This window comes from Tachyglossus aculeatus, chromosome 2, assembly GCF_015852505.1.
Source record: "Tachyglossus aculeatus isolate mTacAcu1 chromosome 2, mTacAcu1.pri, whole genome shotgun sequence".
NCBI classification, from domain to species: Eukaryota; Metazoa; Chordata; class Mammalia; order Monotremata; family Tachyglossidae; genus Tachyglossus; species Tachyglossus aculeatus.
In genome coordinates, this window is record NC_052067.1 from 88187757 (window position 1) to 88203924 (window position 16168).

General features: G+C 43.0%; 1 protein-coding gene across 1 annotated transcript in view; it reads right to left on the minus strand.

Moving 5' to 3' along the window:
* Positions 1–16168, minus strand: part of LAMA2 (laminin subunit alpha 2) — a 633073-nt gene that overhangs the window by 57802 nt on the left and 559103 nt on the right. Inside the window, exons 50-52 of the mRNA XM_038760171.1 lie at positions 8723–8847; positions 3523–3685; positions 1457–1601 (exon numbers count right to left, since the gene is read on the minus strand). Coding sequence (XP_038616099.1) covers positions 1457–1601; positions 3523–3685; positions 8723–8847 — 433 coding nt within the window. The remainder of the gene's footprint in view (positions 1–1456; positions 1602–3522; positions 3686–8722; positions 8848–16168) is intronic.

Here is a 16168-nt window from a genome sequence, read left to right on the forward strand (position 1 = left end):
GAACATCTCTAACTTGGATATCCCACCAACACCTCAAACATAACATGTCCAAAGCAGAATTCCTCATCTTCCCACCCAAATCCTGCCCTCTCCATGACTTTACCATCATTCATTCATTTATTCAATCATATTTATTGAGCACTTATTGTGCACTGTACTAAGTGCTAGGAAAGTACAATTCAACAACAAAGAGAGACAATCCCTGCCCACAATGGGCTCACAGTCTAGAAGGGGGGAGACATCACTGTAGACAGCAGCACCACCCTCCCTGACTCACAAGCCCATAACCTTGGCATTATCCTCAAGTCATCTCTCTCATTCAACCTGTCAGTTTAACCTTCACAAAATTGCTAACGTCTTCCCTTTCCTATCCATCCAAACTGCTACTATGTTGATCCAAGCACTTATCATATCACACCTTGATTACTGCATCAGTCCCCTTGCTGACCTCCTGCCTTCTGTCTCTCCACACTTCTCTCTGCTACCCAGAACATATTTCTACATAACTGTTCAGTCCATGTTTCCCCACTCCTCAAGAACCTCCAGTAGTTGCTCATCTGTCTCCACATCAAGCAGCAGTTCCTTACCATTGATTTTAAAACACTCAATCTCTTTGACTGCCCCTCTCATTTCTTTCTAAACCCAGCTGTTACACTTTACTCAAATTCCAACCTGCTCATATCTGACAGGTGATCATTCTCCCTACCTTCTAAGCTTTATTAAAAGCATACCTCCACCAAGAAGCCTTCCTTCCCAGACTAAGACCTTATTTCCTCGTCTTCCTCTCCCTTCTGTGTTCCTCTTGCAATTGTACTCCCTATTCACTCCTCACTCGACCCTGCAGCACAGATGTGCATATCCGTAATTTATTGATTTATATTAATGTCTGTCTCCACTTCTAGCCTGTAAGCTCCTTGTGGGCTGGGAATGTGTCTATCAATTCTGTTATACTGTACTCTCCCAAGCAGTTAGCACAGTGTTCTGCAAACAGTAAGTGCTCAATAAATATGACTGATTGATTTGAACACATGAACCTGAAGAAAGCCAGACTCAGTTTGGGAAAGCATTTTGTGAAAGCCAGGGAACAGACTTGTCTTCCTTGAATCTGCCTCTTCTGCCTTGGTTTCATGAGCTTTGCAGCCTGAAAGCATAGCATGAAAAAAATAATTTTCAAGCCTACTAGAGAATGTCATTTCCCAAGTTGTAAGCCAGGCTTCTATCAGAAAATTAATCTGCCAGTTTCAAAAGAAAATGACGGAAGAGTTATTTGACACTTCAATCAACCCCATTGAACCCAAATGACCTGTAATCTAAGCAAAAGATGTTACTCTATCAATTTTGCAAGGAACTTCCAGATACTGGCAATTGTGGACGTGATTTGCCTCCTGATTAGAGGGTTAGTTGTCCTGGATAGGATCACTGAGACCCTTAAAGGATTTTCACAGTTCAGACTAACCTTGTTTTTGAATTCTGGACAGGGTGAAGGATTTCCATTTTCCATCATTGTAGTTCTGGTGACTCATAGCAGAAGCGATGCCGGATCCCAGATCATAGCTGACTTTTATATGCCCATCAGTGAGCTCTACACTCATGAAGTCTTTCTGTTAATAACGTTAGAAACACCATGGATTCAGACACATGAAATGGAGGGCTTTTCTTGCTCTGCCTATGGATTAGGGATTCATGAAAAAGTAAGCATTTCATTTCTGCAATTCAACATGTCACACTGGAAAAGGAACCCAATAAGGCTTTTGTTTGAGAGACAGTGTGTGTGTTGTGTGTGTATGTTATGGGGGCAGAAAGGGCAATATGTAAGAGAGTGGGAAGCAATTATAACTCATCATTCCAAGTGTAACCATACAAAAACAGTAAGTCAATAATATTTATCAAATACTTCTTGTATGCAGAGGGCTGTACTCTGTACTTGCTAGATTACCAAAGAAACAGAAGGCGTGGTTCCTGAACACAAGGAGTTTATATTCTAATGTGGGAGAGAGAGAGAGGAACACTACTGCAAACTCTGTAGAGTAATTAATATCTCCCTCTTGGGTTGTAAGCTTCTCAAAGGCAGGGAGCAGGCCTTTTCCTTTTATTATAGCTTTAATGTACCTAGAGCACAGCTCTAGAAAGGGGGAGGGGGGAGAGAGGGAGAGAGGGAGAGAGGGAGAGAGGGAGGGAGAGAGAGAGAGGGAGAGAGAGAGAGAGAGGGAGAGAGAGAGGGAGAGAGAGAGGGAGGGAGAGGGAGAGGGAGAGAGAGAGAGAGAGTGTGTGTGTGTGTGTGTGTGTGTGTGTGTGTTGGGGGGGGGGGGAGAGGTTACCTGAGTAAATAACTACTACTGAATAAATGAAATGAAATTGACCAACTAGTTATGAATGGAGAGACTAGGAGTCCACAGCACAGTGGAAACAACTCCACCAGTTAATCAACCCTGCTCACATTTACAGATCCACACTAGTTACTTGGCCCTCATGGAAAATTCATGATAATAACAATGATGGTATTTGTTAAGTGGAACAGCATGGCATAACGGATAGAGCATGGGCCTAGGAGTGAGAAAGTCATGGGTTCTAATTCTGGCCCTGCTACTTGCCTGCTGCATGACCTTAGGCAACTCACTTCATTTCTCTGGGCCTCAGGTAGAGAAGTGGCATAGCTTAGTAGCTAAAGCAAGGGCTTGGGAGTCAGAGGTCTTGGGTTCTAATCCTGGCTTTGCCACTTATCAGCTGTGTGATTTTGGACAAATCCTTAACTTCTCTGTGCCTCAGTTCCTCATCTGTAAAATGGGGATTAAGACTGAGCTGCATGTGGGACAATCTAACCTGATTACCTTGTATCTACCCCAGCACTTAGAACAGTGCTTGGCACATAATAAGTGCTTAACAAATACTATTATTTATTATTATTATTATTATTATTATTATTATCATTATTATTATTATTATTATTATTATTATTACCTCATCATTATTATTACCTCATAATAAAGTTATGTTGCCAACTTGTACTTCCCAAGCACTTAGTACAGTGCTCTGCACACAGTAAGCACTCAATAAATACGACTGATTGATCGATTGATCTGTAAAATGGGGATTGAAACTTCCACATGGGACAGGGACTGTGTCCAATCCAATTTGATTGTATCCACCCCAAAACTTAGTACAATATCTGGCATATAGCAAGCGCTTAACAAAGATCATAATTAATTAAGTGCCAGGCACTTTACTAAGCTCGGGGATGGATACAAGCAAAAACAGTTGGACACAGTCTCTGTCTCATGTAGGGCTCACAGTCTCAATCCCTATTTTACAGACGAAGTAACTGAAGCACAGAGAAGTGAAGTGACTTGCCCAAGGTCATACAGCAGACAAGTGGCAGAGCTGGGATTAGAATCCATGAACTCCTCTGTTCCCCAGCGGCATCAACAACTTTGGCTGCTACACAGAATTCTTCGGAAAATCCCAATGAAAAGAACAAAACTAATCTGTGCATCTGCAAGCCTGCTCGTGTGGACTGATCTTTACCAAGTCTCGGGTGGCGAGATACATCAGTAGAGCATTGGACGAAAAGGTCCTAAACTTGAACATGACAGTTGAGATGTTGGGGTACCAGCGTATTGGGCGGCTCACTACAGCGTAGCCTTCGCCATCAAACTGGATTGTGCCCTCGCTGTCTGCCACCTGCGGACTAGAGAAAAAAAGAAATTCCACATCATCTTGTCAGGATTTCCTGAATATTGATTAAGTCCAATATAGTAGGCAGCATTGCAAACTCTCAACAGATGCAACAAAGTAGATGGCAAGGTCATCTGGGTGGGAGAGGGTGAACACTAGTAAACTGGAGGTTTCAGGAAGCACTTAAAGCTCTGGAATTATTGATGATGGCATCGGGCATAGGGGTCCATAAAGGAAGAGAAATAGCACTGCCAAGCAGAGAAGAGGTTAGAGTGGTAGCAGGGAAGAATGAATACGAGATGATGGAAGTTGGCTTGGTGCCAAGATTTCCTAGAAGGCTCTGCAGGAATGCAGGAATGGGGGAAGTGTGCTTTGGATGTGATTTAGGGCTGGGGGTTCGTGGTGTGAAATCAGGCAAAGAGACAAGGGCACAGGGAGCAGCATTTTAATCCATCAATCAATAGTATTTATTGAGCAGTTAACGTGTGCAGAGCACTGTATTAATCACCTGGGAGAGTACAATATAACAGATTTGGGAGATATGTTCCCTGCCCTAAAGGAGCTTATAGTCAAGATGGGGAGATAAACAAAATGAATTGTGGATATTTATATAGGTACTGTGTGGCTGAGGGTGGAGTGAAGAAAGGGTACAAATATAAGTGCAAGGGTGATGCAGAAGAGAGAGGGAGTATATGAGGGCTTAATAGGGGAAGGCCTCTGGAAGGGGAGGGATTTTAAAAAGGCTTCGAAGGTAAGGAGAGTGATTTTCTGTCAGCAATGAATGGGGAGGGAGTTCCAGGCCAGAGGCAAGACGTGCTCTGCACACAGTAAGCACTCAATAAATACGATTGAATAAATGAATGGGCAAAGGATTGTTGGCGAGATAGACAAGAGGTAGAGTGAGTAGGTTGGAGTTAGAGGAGCAAAGTGAGCATGTTGGGTCGAAGAAGGAAATTAGTGAGGTAAGATAGGAGGGGGAAAGGGGATTGAGTGCTTTAAAGCCAATGAAAAGGAGTTTGCAGAAGAGGGCAGAGTTGAGGAGAGGATCTGTGCTTCAAGAGAGGAGAGGCTGAGTAGGGAGTCTAAATGGAGCATGGTTGCTTGGGAGAAGTGGAGGGGGTCAAGAGAGTGTTAGCCTCTGAGGGGGAAAACACTGTTTTTCAGGGAGGGGAAAGAACAAGAAGTTGAGGCTCCCTTGGGAAAGAACAGCAGGGGATAAAGTGTCATCTGGTGTGAGCTATGCCTCAGTGATGGTGAGGAAGGGCAGCACCCAGGTCCAAAACAAGTCAAGGACAAAGGTGAGTTTGCACATGATGGAGCAAGGGTTCCACAGGTGGTGTGGTGGGTGGCAGTTGGGAGAAGGAAAGGTGTAAGGGGTGGGAATGGGTTGAATTGGGACCTCATTTAGGTCAGACAAGAGGGGAAAGAGGCTGGGGTCAGGAAGCAGAGAATGAAGAGACCAGAGTACGGAAAATGAAAAGTACCCAATCGAGTGTTAGTATTTCCAAAGTGCCATATTCCCTGTGGACTTTCACATGTAGAAACTAATGTTGGAAGAAGTGGACATTAATGATGTTGAAGAGAAAGTGGGAACATTTACCAGTTCAAATTTTACCGAGTAGCATCATATAAGACCAACTGAGACCTCCAACACATCTTTTCTCAAATCAGGGATGGAAAATGTCCTGAGAAAAAAAGGGAGGGGAAGTGTCTGCTTTATATTTTCCAGGGCCTGTGCCATTTTATCACAAGCCTGTGCCCCTCAAGAGGTCGCTCGGTAAAATAAAAATTTGTCTCTGCTCATCTAACGCACTAAAAAAGCGAGTGACTTTTAAAGCTTGTCTGACACTCCAGTCTGACAGCCGGAAAACTGAACCAGCCTATTTGCCAACAAAATTGGCATCCTCTGCCCTTCCAGCATGCATCACAGTGCTGCTCTGGAGGTCTTTAGCTGTCTGGGGAAAAGGAGCCCAGACCAATTGGACTCAATCTAATTCAATCCTTGGCCTGTGGACCACGGATCTAACCTTTGTAGGCAGGAGCTCAACGGGGACATCCATGAAACTAGACCTGGATACAGGGATCGACTCACCCACCAGGAGAACGGGAAGACACTTAGTGGGTTGGGACACAGGAGGCCGGAAAACACCTGGTGGTTTGGGACCTAAGCCACTGTGGGATACGTCTGGCTCTGATCAGCAACCTCCTTGCTCAAACGTTGGAACGTGCCAGGAGTCATCAGAGTCTGTGAGGAGAATGGTGGATGGAACTGCCCCCTCTCCTCCCTTGTAACATCACAGTTCGATGATTGCATCAGTCAGCTCCCGCCTGCTGCTGCAAGCTTCATCTTCTTGATGTATCCTTCAGATGACAACTCCCCATTTTCAAAAATCACCACTGGCTCCCCATTTCTTTCCATAGCAAGTCCGAACTCGTCATAATTATCCGTCTTCATCCACTACTCCCCAGTTCACTCACTTTATTTCTTCCAAACAAACCTTCGAATTGTTCTAATTTCGGTCAACATTCCCACCTCCTTTCCTTCACACACACTGTTTTCCCAACCTGAGCCTCCCTCTTCCAACAAATCCAAAAAAACACATTCTTCCCATGTTCAAAACTCTCCCAAGATCCCACCTCTTCCAAGTTCTCCATGATCAAGCATCAAGGTCCCAAAGGTATTTTAACCCAAAAATTAGGGACTGTCTCTAAATGTACTTCTCACGCACTTAGTAAAATGTTCTGCACACAGGAAGCACTCAATAAATATGACTGAATGAATGAATGACTTATTTTTACCTAACCTCATCATTTGAGTATATGTGCTTAATAAAAATAACAACAATGACATTAATAATAATTGTGGTTTTTGTTAAGCACGTACTATGGACTAAGCACTTTCTAAACACTGGAGTAGATATAAGATCATCATCATCATCATAATGGTACTTGTTAAGCACTTACTATGTGTCAAGCGCTTAGTACAGTGCTCTGCACACAGTAAGCGCTCAATAAATACGATTGAAAGAATGAATGTCAAGCACTGTTCTAAGTACTGGGGTAGATACTAGTCAATCAGACTGGACACATTCCCTGTTCCACATTGGGCTCACATTCTTAATCTCCATTTTACAGATGAGGTAACTGAGGCTCAGAGAAGTTTAGTGACTTGCCCAAGGTCACACAGCAGAGTCGGAATTAGAACCCAGGTCCTTCTGACTCCAGGCCCATGCTCTATCCACTAAGCCATGCTGCTTCCCTAATCATGTCAGACACAGTCTCTACTGCATGGAACTCACATTCTACATTTGAGGGAGACTATGTCTAGAACCCCATTCTACAAGTGAGAAAACACACAAAGAAGTAAAGAGACTTTAGTCTTTAATTTATTACACAGCAGGCAAATGGTGGATCCGGGATTAGAACCCAGGTCCCCTGATTCCCAGGCCTGTGCTCTTTCCACTAGGCCATGCTGCAATTTTAGTCATTTATTCAGATTAATCTAATTTATAAATATTTTTATGTTTGTCTCCTGGTAGAGAGTAAGGTCCGAAGCTCAATTTTCAGGCTTCAGTTGTAGTTTCCCAAGCACTTTGCACTGTGCATTATACCCACTGGGTGCTCAATAAATACCTTCATTATCATTTACATGCCTCCACACTGTTCTCAGGCACCAATACCAGGTATTCTCAGTAATGACTTCTGAGTCAGTCTAACCTTGCATGTATGAGAGACTCCCTCATTTCCTATAGCTCCCCAAAGTGATTTCTGCCAGTTCTGCAGGGAACAAGATTTAGTTTAGCAAACTTCAGAGAAAGAGAGAATTATAGCTATCTTGCATGTCCCGCTTCCTTGCTAGACAATCTAAAGCTGCATTACAAATGCATCGCTCATTAGCATGTCCTAACAGGACACAGACTTATGGTTCAAGGATGTTTTACAGCTAATGTTCACCAGAAGGATGATTTTCAGGGCCTTCATAATCACTGTCTAATACAATTTCAGGAAAAGGAATTATCATGTTCTATGATTAATGAGCTGCATCTTTGTTAAACTTTCTCTTATTTCCTTCTTAGCTCTAGATTTCAGGTTAAGCTATGCTAAATGGTCCATTATTAGCTCACTGTGGGTAGGGAATGTATGTGTTATATTATCCTCTCCCAAGCACTTAGTACAGTGCTCTGCACATAGTAAAAGCTCAATAAATATGATTAACTGATTGATTATTAGCCATCCCTATTTAGGGCTACATGACTTACCACAGATGGGAGGGGGCAATTAAAAATGCCTTCAAACTTTTCCACTTCAGACCAGTCTCACCAAAGGAGAAAGGCCAAGAGCATTAACCTTTCAGAAGAGGAGAAGCATAGTATAGTGGATACAGAACATGCCTGGGAGTCAAAAAGTCATGGGTTCTAATACTAGCTCTGCCACGTACCTGCTGGTGACCTTGGGCAAGTCACTTCTCTTCTCTGGGCCTCAGTTACCTCATCTGGAAAATGGGGATTGAGACTTTGAGCTCCATGTGGGACAGGGACTGAGTCCAACCAGGTTTGCTCGTATCCACCCCAGTGCTTAGAGCAGTGCCTGGCACATAGAAAGCACTTAACAAATACCATAATTATTATTATTAGAAGAGTCAAATGAAATTCTCCAGTCTTGGGCGTCACAAGCAAGAATGTGACTCAGAGCAGGAGATTTGAGAACATAGAGACATCAAAAGTCAGAACTGAAAATTACCAACAGTCCTAAAAATATCCAATACAATAAAGCAACCAAGGAGGAGCCTTTGTGTGTTCAGTGAGGAGTCCAGCGGTCATTCAGAGGTCTTTCCAGTCATAACTGTCCAAATGAATAAAATCTTCAAACACAATGGAAATTTGTATTATACTGTGAAGTATACTGTGATGTGCTAGAATTGTACTGTGATGATATTTGACAGGAAACTTAATGATAGGCCAGGAGTTTGGAAGACCTTGGAGCTTAGAATTCAGCATGAAAACATTTTTGACAAAGAGGAGAGGACCAAGAGAGAGACAATCAAACCGACCTGACTGTACATCCTTTGCAGTCTCCTTCTGTATCACGGAAATTCCACAGCCCGATGGGTTTGCTGTCAAAGAACGTTTCTCCCATACAGCCAGTGAAGGTAGTGACTCTGACCGCATCAGCTTTCTGCATCCAGAAAAAAATATCGCACGTGTCAGAATTTAGCTTGATGGAGTCCCCTCTCTCCATGAGTCCCCGTAAATAGTAAGTTCCTCGTGGGCAGAAATTGCACCTACCAACAGCATTGCATTGTACTGTGTGCTCTGCATGTAAAAAGTGCCCAATAAATTTCACTGATTGATTTGGGGCAGTCTCATTGCCACCATTGGATAGAAACAACTCTCAGTGACTTGAGGGCAGATCATCCAGTCCTTCACACTGGCCCCCTTGTAGCAGTATTGTGGTCCTCTTGTAGAGAAGCAACATAGCCTAGTGGCGAAAGCATGGGCCTGGGAGTGGGACAACTTGGGTTCTAATCCCACCTCCACCACTTGTCTGCTGTGTGACCTTGGACAAGTCACTTAACTTCTCTGTGTCTCAGTTCCCTAATCTGTAAAATGGGGGTTAATACTGTGAGCCCTATGGGGAACAGGGACTCTGTCCAACCCGATTTGCTTGTATCCATCCCAGCACATAGTACAGTCCTCACACATAGTAAGCACTTAACAAAAACCGCAACTATTATTATTAGTAGTAGTGATGCTATTTATTAAGTGCTTACTGTGTGCAGAACACTGCACTAAGATGGGAGAGAACACACAGGTGGGAATTGGACATGGTCCCTGTCCCTTGGGGGCTGTCTCTGCTTTCCTCATGTAGAGATCAATAATAGTAACAGTGGCATTTGTTAAGTGCTCACTATATGATAGCACTGTTTTAAGCACTGAGGAAGATACAAGATAATCAGGTCAGACACAGTCCCCGTCCCACATGGGGGGTCACAATCTAAGTAGAAGGGGGAGCAAATATTGAATCCCCATTTAATGGATGAGGTAACAGACACAGAAAAGTTAAGTGACTTGCCCTAGGTCACACAACACCCATGAGGCAAAGTCAGGATTAGTACCCAGGCTATCTGACTCCCAGGCCTGTGGTTTTTCCACTAAGCCACACTGTTCCTCTAGGTTTCTCATTTATCTAATCTCTTTAATGGTGGAAGGACGGAGAGGCGCAGAAGGACACAAGCATCTAACTTAGATGTTAGTCCCCGAGATTGGCTTCAGTCATACTACATTTTTTCTGCGAGGACATTTCTGGAATCTTCAGAACATTGGACAGAATCCCTGTAGCTGTGTTTGGTTACTTGGAGGTAGGGCAGGGGTTTTGTGAAGAAAGTGGAATGTACTGTGAAGTCTTTGGTTTCAACATTCAAACAGGAATATATGTTAGGTGGCAGCACAGATGGGAATTATATAATCCCAAGAGTGGGATTTAGGACTCGCAGGACCCATGCTTACTTCCTGTTCTCCCAAACAGTCAAAATTCCACTATATGTGGAGGTCTATGCAAAACGATGCTAGGTAAAATGTCTCCAGCAGAAGCAGAGTTTGCCTTATAAACTAGGGCTCATAGCCAAAAGCTTGAATCCCCCTTAATGTCTTAAGCCTTTTTAAACTTTCTGATTTTAAATTTTAAATTAAATTTTCTGATTTCAGGCCTTCCCTAAACCCTCATTGTCTCTTCTCCCATTCCCTTCTGCATCACCCCTTGGACTTGAGTTTTCTCCCTTTATCCACCCCTCCCTCAGCCCCACAGCACTTATATGCATAACCATAATTTATTCATTTATATTAATGCCTGTCTCCCTTCTAGACTGTAAGCTCATTATGGGCAGGGAACATGTCTAGCAATTCTGTTATACTGAACTCTCTCAAATGCTTAATACAGTGTTCTGTACACAGTAAGCACTTAATGAATACTTTTTTTGTTTGTTTTGCTTTGTTTCACCACCCTTCTAGTGAGGGGATTTTCAAGTGAAGAAAGAAAAAAACAAAATAATGGAGGATGGAACCTCTATATCATCCTCTGTTATTGTGAGTGTGACTTATGAGTGTGATGATGATAACAATAAAACTTGTGCATTTGCAGCCTTTGTGTGTCGAACGCTGTATTAAGAGCAGTGTTAAATGCAAGTCCATTTAGGACGTGAACCTCCTTTAATACCCGTTCTTTTGTGTAGTGAGTCTTCTTGATTCCCTGACTCTCTAGGAAAAACCCTCTTCATTTCTCCTCCTGCATCATTGGAGGAAAAGGAAATATTAAATTAAAAAAAAATTAGAATCACCCTACCCTAGATAAAAACGAGTATGAAAGGTGCTAATTTTCCTTGACGGCTCCAGTGTTAGAGACCAGTGTGAAGGTCATTTTTGAACAGAACTTCCCTCTCCTCACAGTTAGAAGCAGAGGTGAAAGAAGAAAAGAACTGCAGTTAATGCCCAGTTTGGTTTGTTAGGTGCTAACCAGAACTTAAGGACATATCTTTACTTTATATCTTATAAATTATTTATATATATTAATGTCTGCCTCCCATTCTAGACTGTAAGCTTGTAATTGGCAGGGAATATGTCTGCTAATTCTGTTGTATTGTAATATAATAATAATAATAATAATAATAATGGTATTTGTTGAGCGCATTCTATGTGCTGTTCTAAGCGCTGAGGTAGATACAAGGTACTCAGGTTGACCTCTATGGGGTCTTAATCCGCATTTTACAGATGCAGCAACTGAGGCACCGAGAAGATAAGTGGCTTGCCCAAGATCACACAGCAAACAAGTGGCAGAGCCAGAATTAGAGCCCATGTCCTCTGACTCCCAAGCCCGCGCTCTTTCCCTTAAGTCACGCTGCTTCCCAAGTGCTTAGTTCAGCGCACTGCACATAGTAAGCATTCAATAAATTATACCAACTGATTGATTGATTCCCACTTGCCGGAATATTTTTTTTCCTTTCCGCTCCGAACTCCAAGCAAGGAATGGTAAATCTGGTGAGTGCCTCACTTGCCATGATGTCAGGAGGTATTAAAGTATGGTCTCCATACACATTCTTGTATGACCTCATGGGCTGCCCAGCCTCAGGAATTAGTATGGTAACAGTTTTCTGTTTTCTTCCTACTAAGGTGTCTTCATCAGTGCTTTGCACATAGTAAGCACTTAATAAATGCCATTACTATTATTATTATTATCAATGGACTGGGTGGTTCTTGGTCCGACCCATTATTTACGTAGTACATAGCATCATTGCCTAGTGGAAAGAGCATGGGCCTGAGAGTCAGATGGCATGGGTTCTAATCCTGACCCTCCCACTTGCCTGCTGTGTGACCTTGGGTAAGTCACTTCAATTCTCTGTGCCTGAGTTCCCTCCTCAGTAAAATGGGGACTCAATATCTGTTCTCCTTCCTATAATAATAATAATAATAGTATTTATTAAGCACTTACTATGTGCAAAGCACTGTTCTAAGCACTGGGGAGGTTACAAGGTAATCAGGTTGTCCCATGGGGGGCTCACAGTCTTCATCCCCATTTTACAGATGAGGTAACTGAGGCACAGAGAAGTCAAGTGACTTGCCCAAAGTCACATAGCTAACAATTGGCAGAGCTGGGATTTGAATCCATAACCTCTGACTACAAAGCCTGTGCTCTTTCCACTGAGCCAAGCTGCTTCTGTGATGCCCCCATAAGGGACCAGTTACCTTTTCTCTACCCTAATGCTTAGTACAGCGCTTGGCACATAGTAAATGCTTAATAATAATGAAAAAGATAATTATGGTACTTGTTAAGTGCTTACTATGTGTCAAGCACTGTTCTAAGCACCAGGGTAAATACACATAATCAGGTTGGACACAGACCCTGTCCCACATGGGACTCGCACTCTTATCCCCATGTTACAGATGAACTGAGACACAGAGAAGTGAAGTGACTTGCCCAAGATCACACAGCAGACATGTTGCAGAGCCAGGATTAGAACCCAGGTCCTTCTGTCTCCCTGGCCCATGCTCTATTCACCAAGCCACACTGATTCTTATCAGATGCCACAAATATTATTATTTTTTTTTGTTTTAAGAGGGGGGAACGCAAAGCAAACTGAGCCAAATAAATCCATTCTTGTCCTTGACTGCCAGTGTTCACTGAGACAACCAGATGGGGCTTTGTTATTTTACAGCCACTAATATGTTTGGAAATCCCATGGCTTCCCAGACTTCACTGCTAAACAGCCCTGGAATATTCAGAATGACCCGCTACTATACATTCGACTGTTAAGTCATGCCACCAACACCTACTCTCATGAAATTAGCACAGAGTGGCTTAAATCTGGGCACTTTGCAGTTTGAAATTTTCCTTGACCTTCCATGAAATGATTATGAATATTTAGACCATTAACCTATAAAGAGAAGCAGAAGAGAAACTTGAAAAATTTCAGGGGCAGATCCAAGCTCGAGAGTTTAAGATTTCAATAGTAATTCCCTAAGGTACTCATAAATCTTTTAATTAGTAGTGAGTGTGACCTCCATGCCACTTCATACCCTTCTAATTGAGTGAAATCGTGAATGGATTTTTAAATAACAAGAATTAAAAAAAAACACTTGGCAGGCAGAAAAGTACTGTGAAATTCGAATGTGAAAAAATCTATGTCACATGTAAGGGTAAAACAACAACTGTCTTACCACAGAGTGAGACCTAGAGGCTTAAAACCATATGCTCATATTGGAAAGGTTGAAGGGTCCTGATTAAATCTCTAAATACAGTCATTTTTTATTCTAATGCAAGCTGCTAAATAAGAAGCTGCCAAGTTGAGGTTGAGCTTTACTATTGTCTGCCTGTTACAGAGAAATAAATCACTATAACAATATATTCAATTTGCTTTGATTCTTACAAAGCATATTCTCCATTACTCATCACATTTTGTCCATATTTATTCATTCACTCATTCATTTATCCTGTGAGGTAAGAGGAGGCATTTATTATTATCCCCATTTTTCTGATGAGGAAAAAGATGTTCAGAGAAGTTAAGTGACACACCTAGGGTTATACAGCAGGCCAGCAGCAGAGCTCTGGCTAGAGTCTGTAAATATTTCTCTCCTTCATTCATTCATTCAATCCTATTTTCTGAGTGCTTACTGTCTGCAGAGTATTATACTAAGCACTTGGGAGAGTACAATAGAACAATATAACAGACACAATCCCTGCCCACAGTGAGCTTAGAGTCTAGCGGGGGAGACAGATATTAATATAAATAAATCAATTATAGTTATGTACATAAGTGCTGTGGGGGTGAGAGGGTAGAATGAATAAAGGGAGCAAGTCAGGACAATGCAGAAGGGAGTGGGAGAAGAGGAAAGGAAGGCTTAGTCAGAGAAGGCCCCCTGGAGGAGATGTGCCTTCAATAAGGCATTGAAGGGGAGAGAGTAATTGTTGGATTTGAGGAGGGAGTGCATTCGAGGCCAGAAGCAAGAAGTGGACGAGGGGTCAGCGGTGAGACAGATGGGATTGAGGCTCAAGGAGAAGGTTAGCATTAGAGGAGTGAAGTGTGTGGGCTGCATTTTAGTAGGAGAGTAGTGAGGTGAGGTAGGAGGGGGCAAAGTGACAGTGCTTTAAAGCCAATGGTAAGGAGTTTTTGTTTGATATGGGGGTAGATAGGCAACCACTGGAGTTTCTTCCAACCCTTTCTATCTCCTGTTTTGAAGCCCATGTCCCCTATCTCTACCATCCATTCTGATTTCTGGTCTCCAACATCTACCCCTTCCCCTCGGATTCGGCCTCCCACTTTCTGAACATTTTGACTCTTGCTTACATTCTTTGTTTCCTTCTCCTACACTGATCCTGGGGGGCTTCAATATCCATGTGAATGTCCCTGCAGACCTTCTAGCCACCCACTTCCTCTCATGCTCAATTTCACTGACTACCTGCTCCACCCCACCTCCCCCATTCACCAGCTAGAACACACCTTAATTTCATTATGTCTAGTAACTACACTGCACTGCATTTTCTCTTTAAACCTCACCAAAGCTGAAATCCCGCTTTCCAGTTACAACCTCCTCATTTACCTCCTCTCCCATACATTCCCTTCTACAGAAGTGTTCTGTCCTCCCACAGAAACCTCCCATCTCTTGACCCATTCAAATTTTCCCAAGCTATCACGTCCCCTTTAGTTTCCCTTCCCCACCTACCCCCTCGATGCACAAATCCACTTCCTCAACTCGGCCCTCCCCACTGAACTAATTTCCTTGCTCCTTTGTCCCTCAGTCAATCTCATACCACCAATCCACAGGCCTGGATCCCCTCCACAGAATGCATTCTCTGCTCTTGTGCTCGAGGCATGGAGCGTTGTTGGCAGAAATTCAGACTTAAAGCTGACCTATTCCATCTCAACCTCAATCTTACCTGCTATAACTCTACCCTCTTCACTTCCCAGCAACAATCGTTCTACATTATTGTATCTTTTGCCCTATTACCCACATCAACTGTTTCTGACAATTCATTCCTTAAAACTTGCCTCCCTGCTTCCTCTGTTTCTTGCCCCGATGACCTTGCCAGCTATTTCATCAACAAAATTGTAATAGTCAGGAGTGAACTCCCTAAAATCTCCCCTGTTTGTTCCCAGCACCATCCCCAACAAAAACCCTTTATCCGCTCTCTCATCTTCTTCTTCCATCTCTTCAGAGGAGATAGATCAACACCTTTAGGAATGTAACCCCTCCATCTTTCCCTCTGATGTCATTCCTTCACAATTTACCCAAACCCTCACTCTCCAATGGCTCTTTCCCCACTGCTTTAAACATACCCATCTATCCTAAAAACAAAACAAAACAAAACTCATGGAAAACCCACTACACCCTCCAGTTATTTAACCATCTGTCTGAGACTGTTCTTTTCCAAACTTGCAAATGAGTTGGTTGAACCTGCTACCTCCTCTACCTACCCTCCAATTCTGTCCTCAACCTGCTTCAATCTGGCTTCTGCCCCTTTCATTCCACTGAAACTGCCCTCTCCAAGGCAAACAATGGGCTCTTTCTTCCCTCTATCCCACCCTCATCCTCTTTGACCTCTCAGCTCCCTGTGACATTTTGGATACTCCCTTCTCCTTGAAGGATTGACTAACCTTGGCCTTGCTGACACTGTTCTCACATGGTTTTCCTCCTATTACTCTGGCTACTCCTTCTCAGTCAGTTTCCAGACTCCCTCTCTGCTTCCCACCCTCTTACTGTGGCAGACCCTCAAGACTCTCTTCTGGGTATCCTTCTATTCTCTATCTACACCCACCCCCTTGGAAAATACATTCATTTCCATGGCTTCAACAGCCATCTCTACTCAGATGATTCCTAAATCTACCTCTCCAGTCCTGACATCTCTCCTTCTCTGCAGTCTCACATTTTCTCCTGCATTCAAGACATCTCTATTTGGATGTCCTTCCAACACGTCAAACTTAACATGTACAAAGCAGAAATCCTCATCT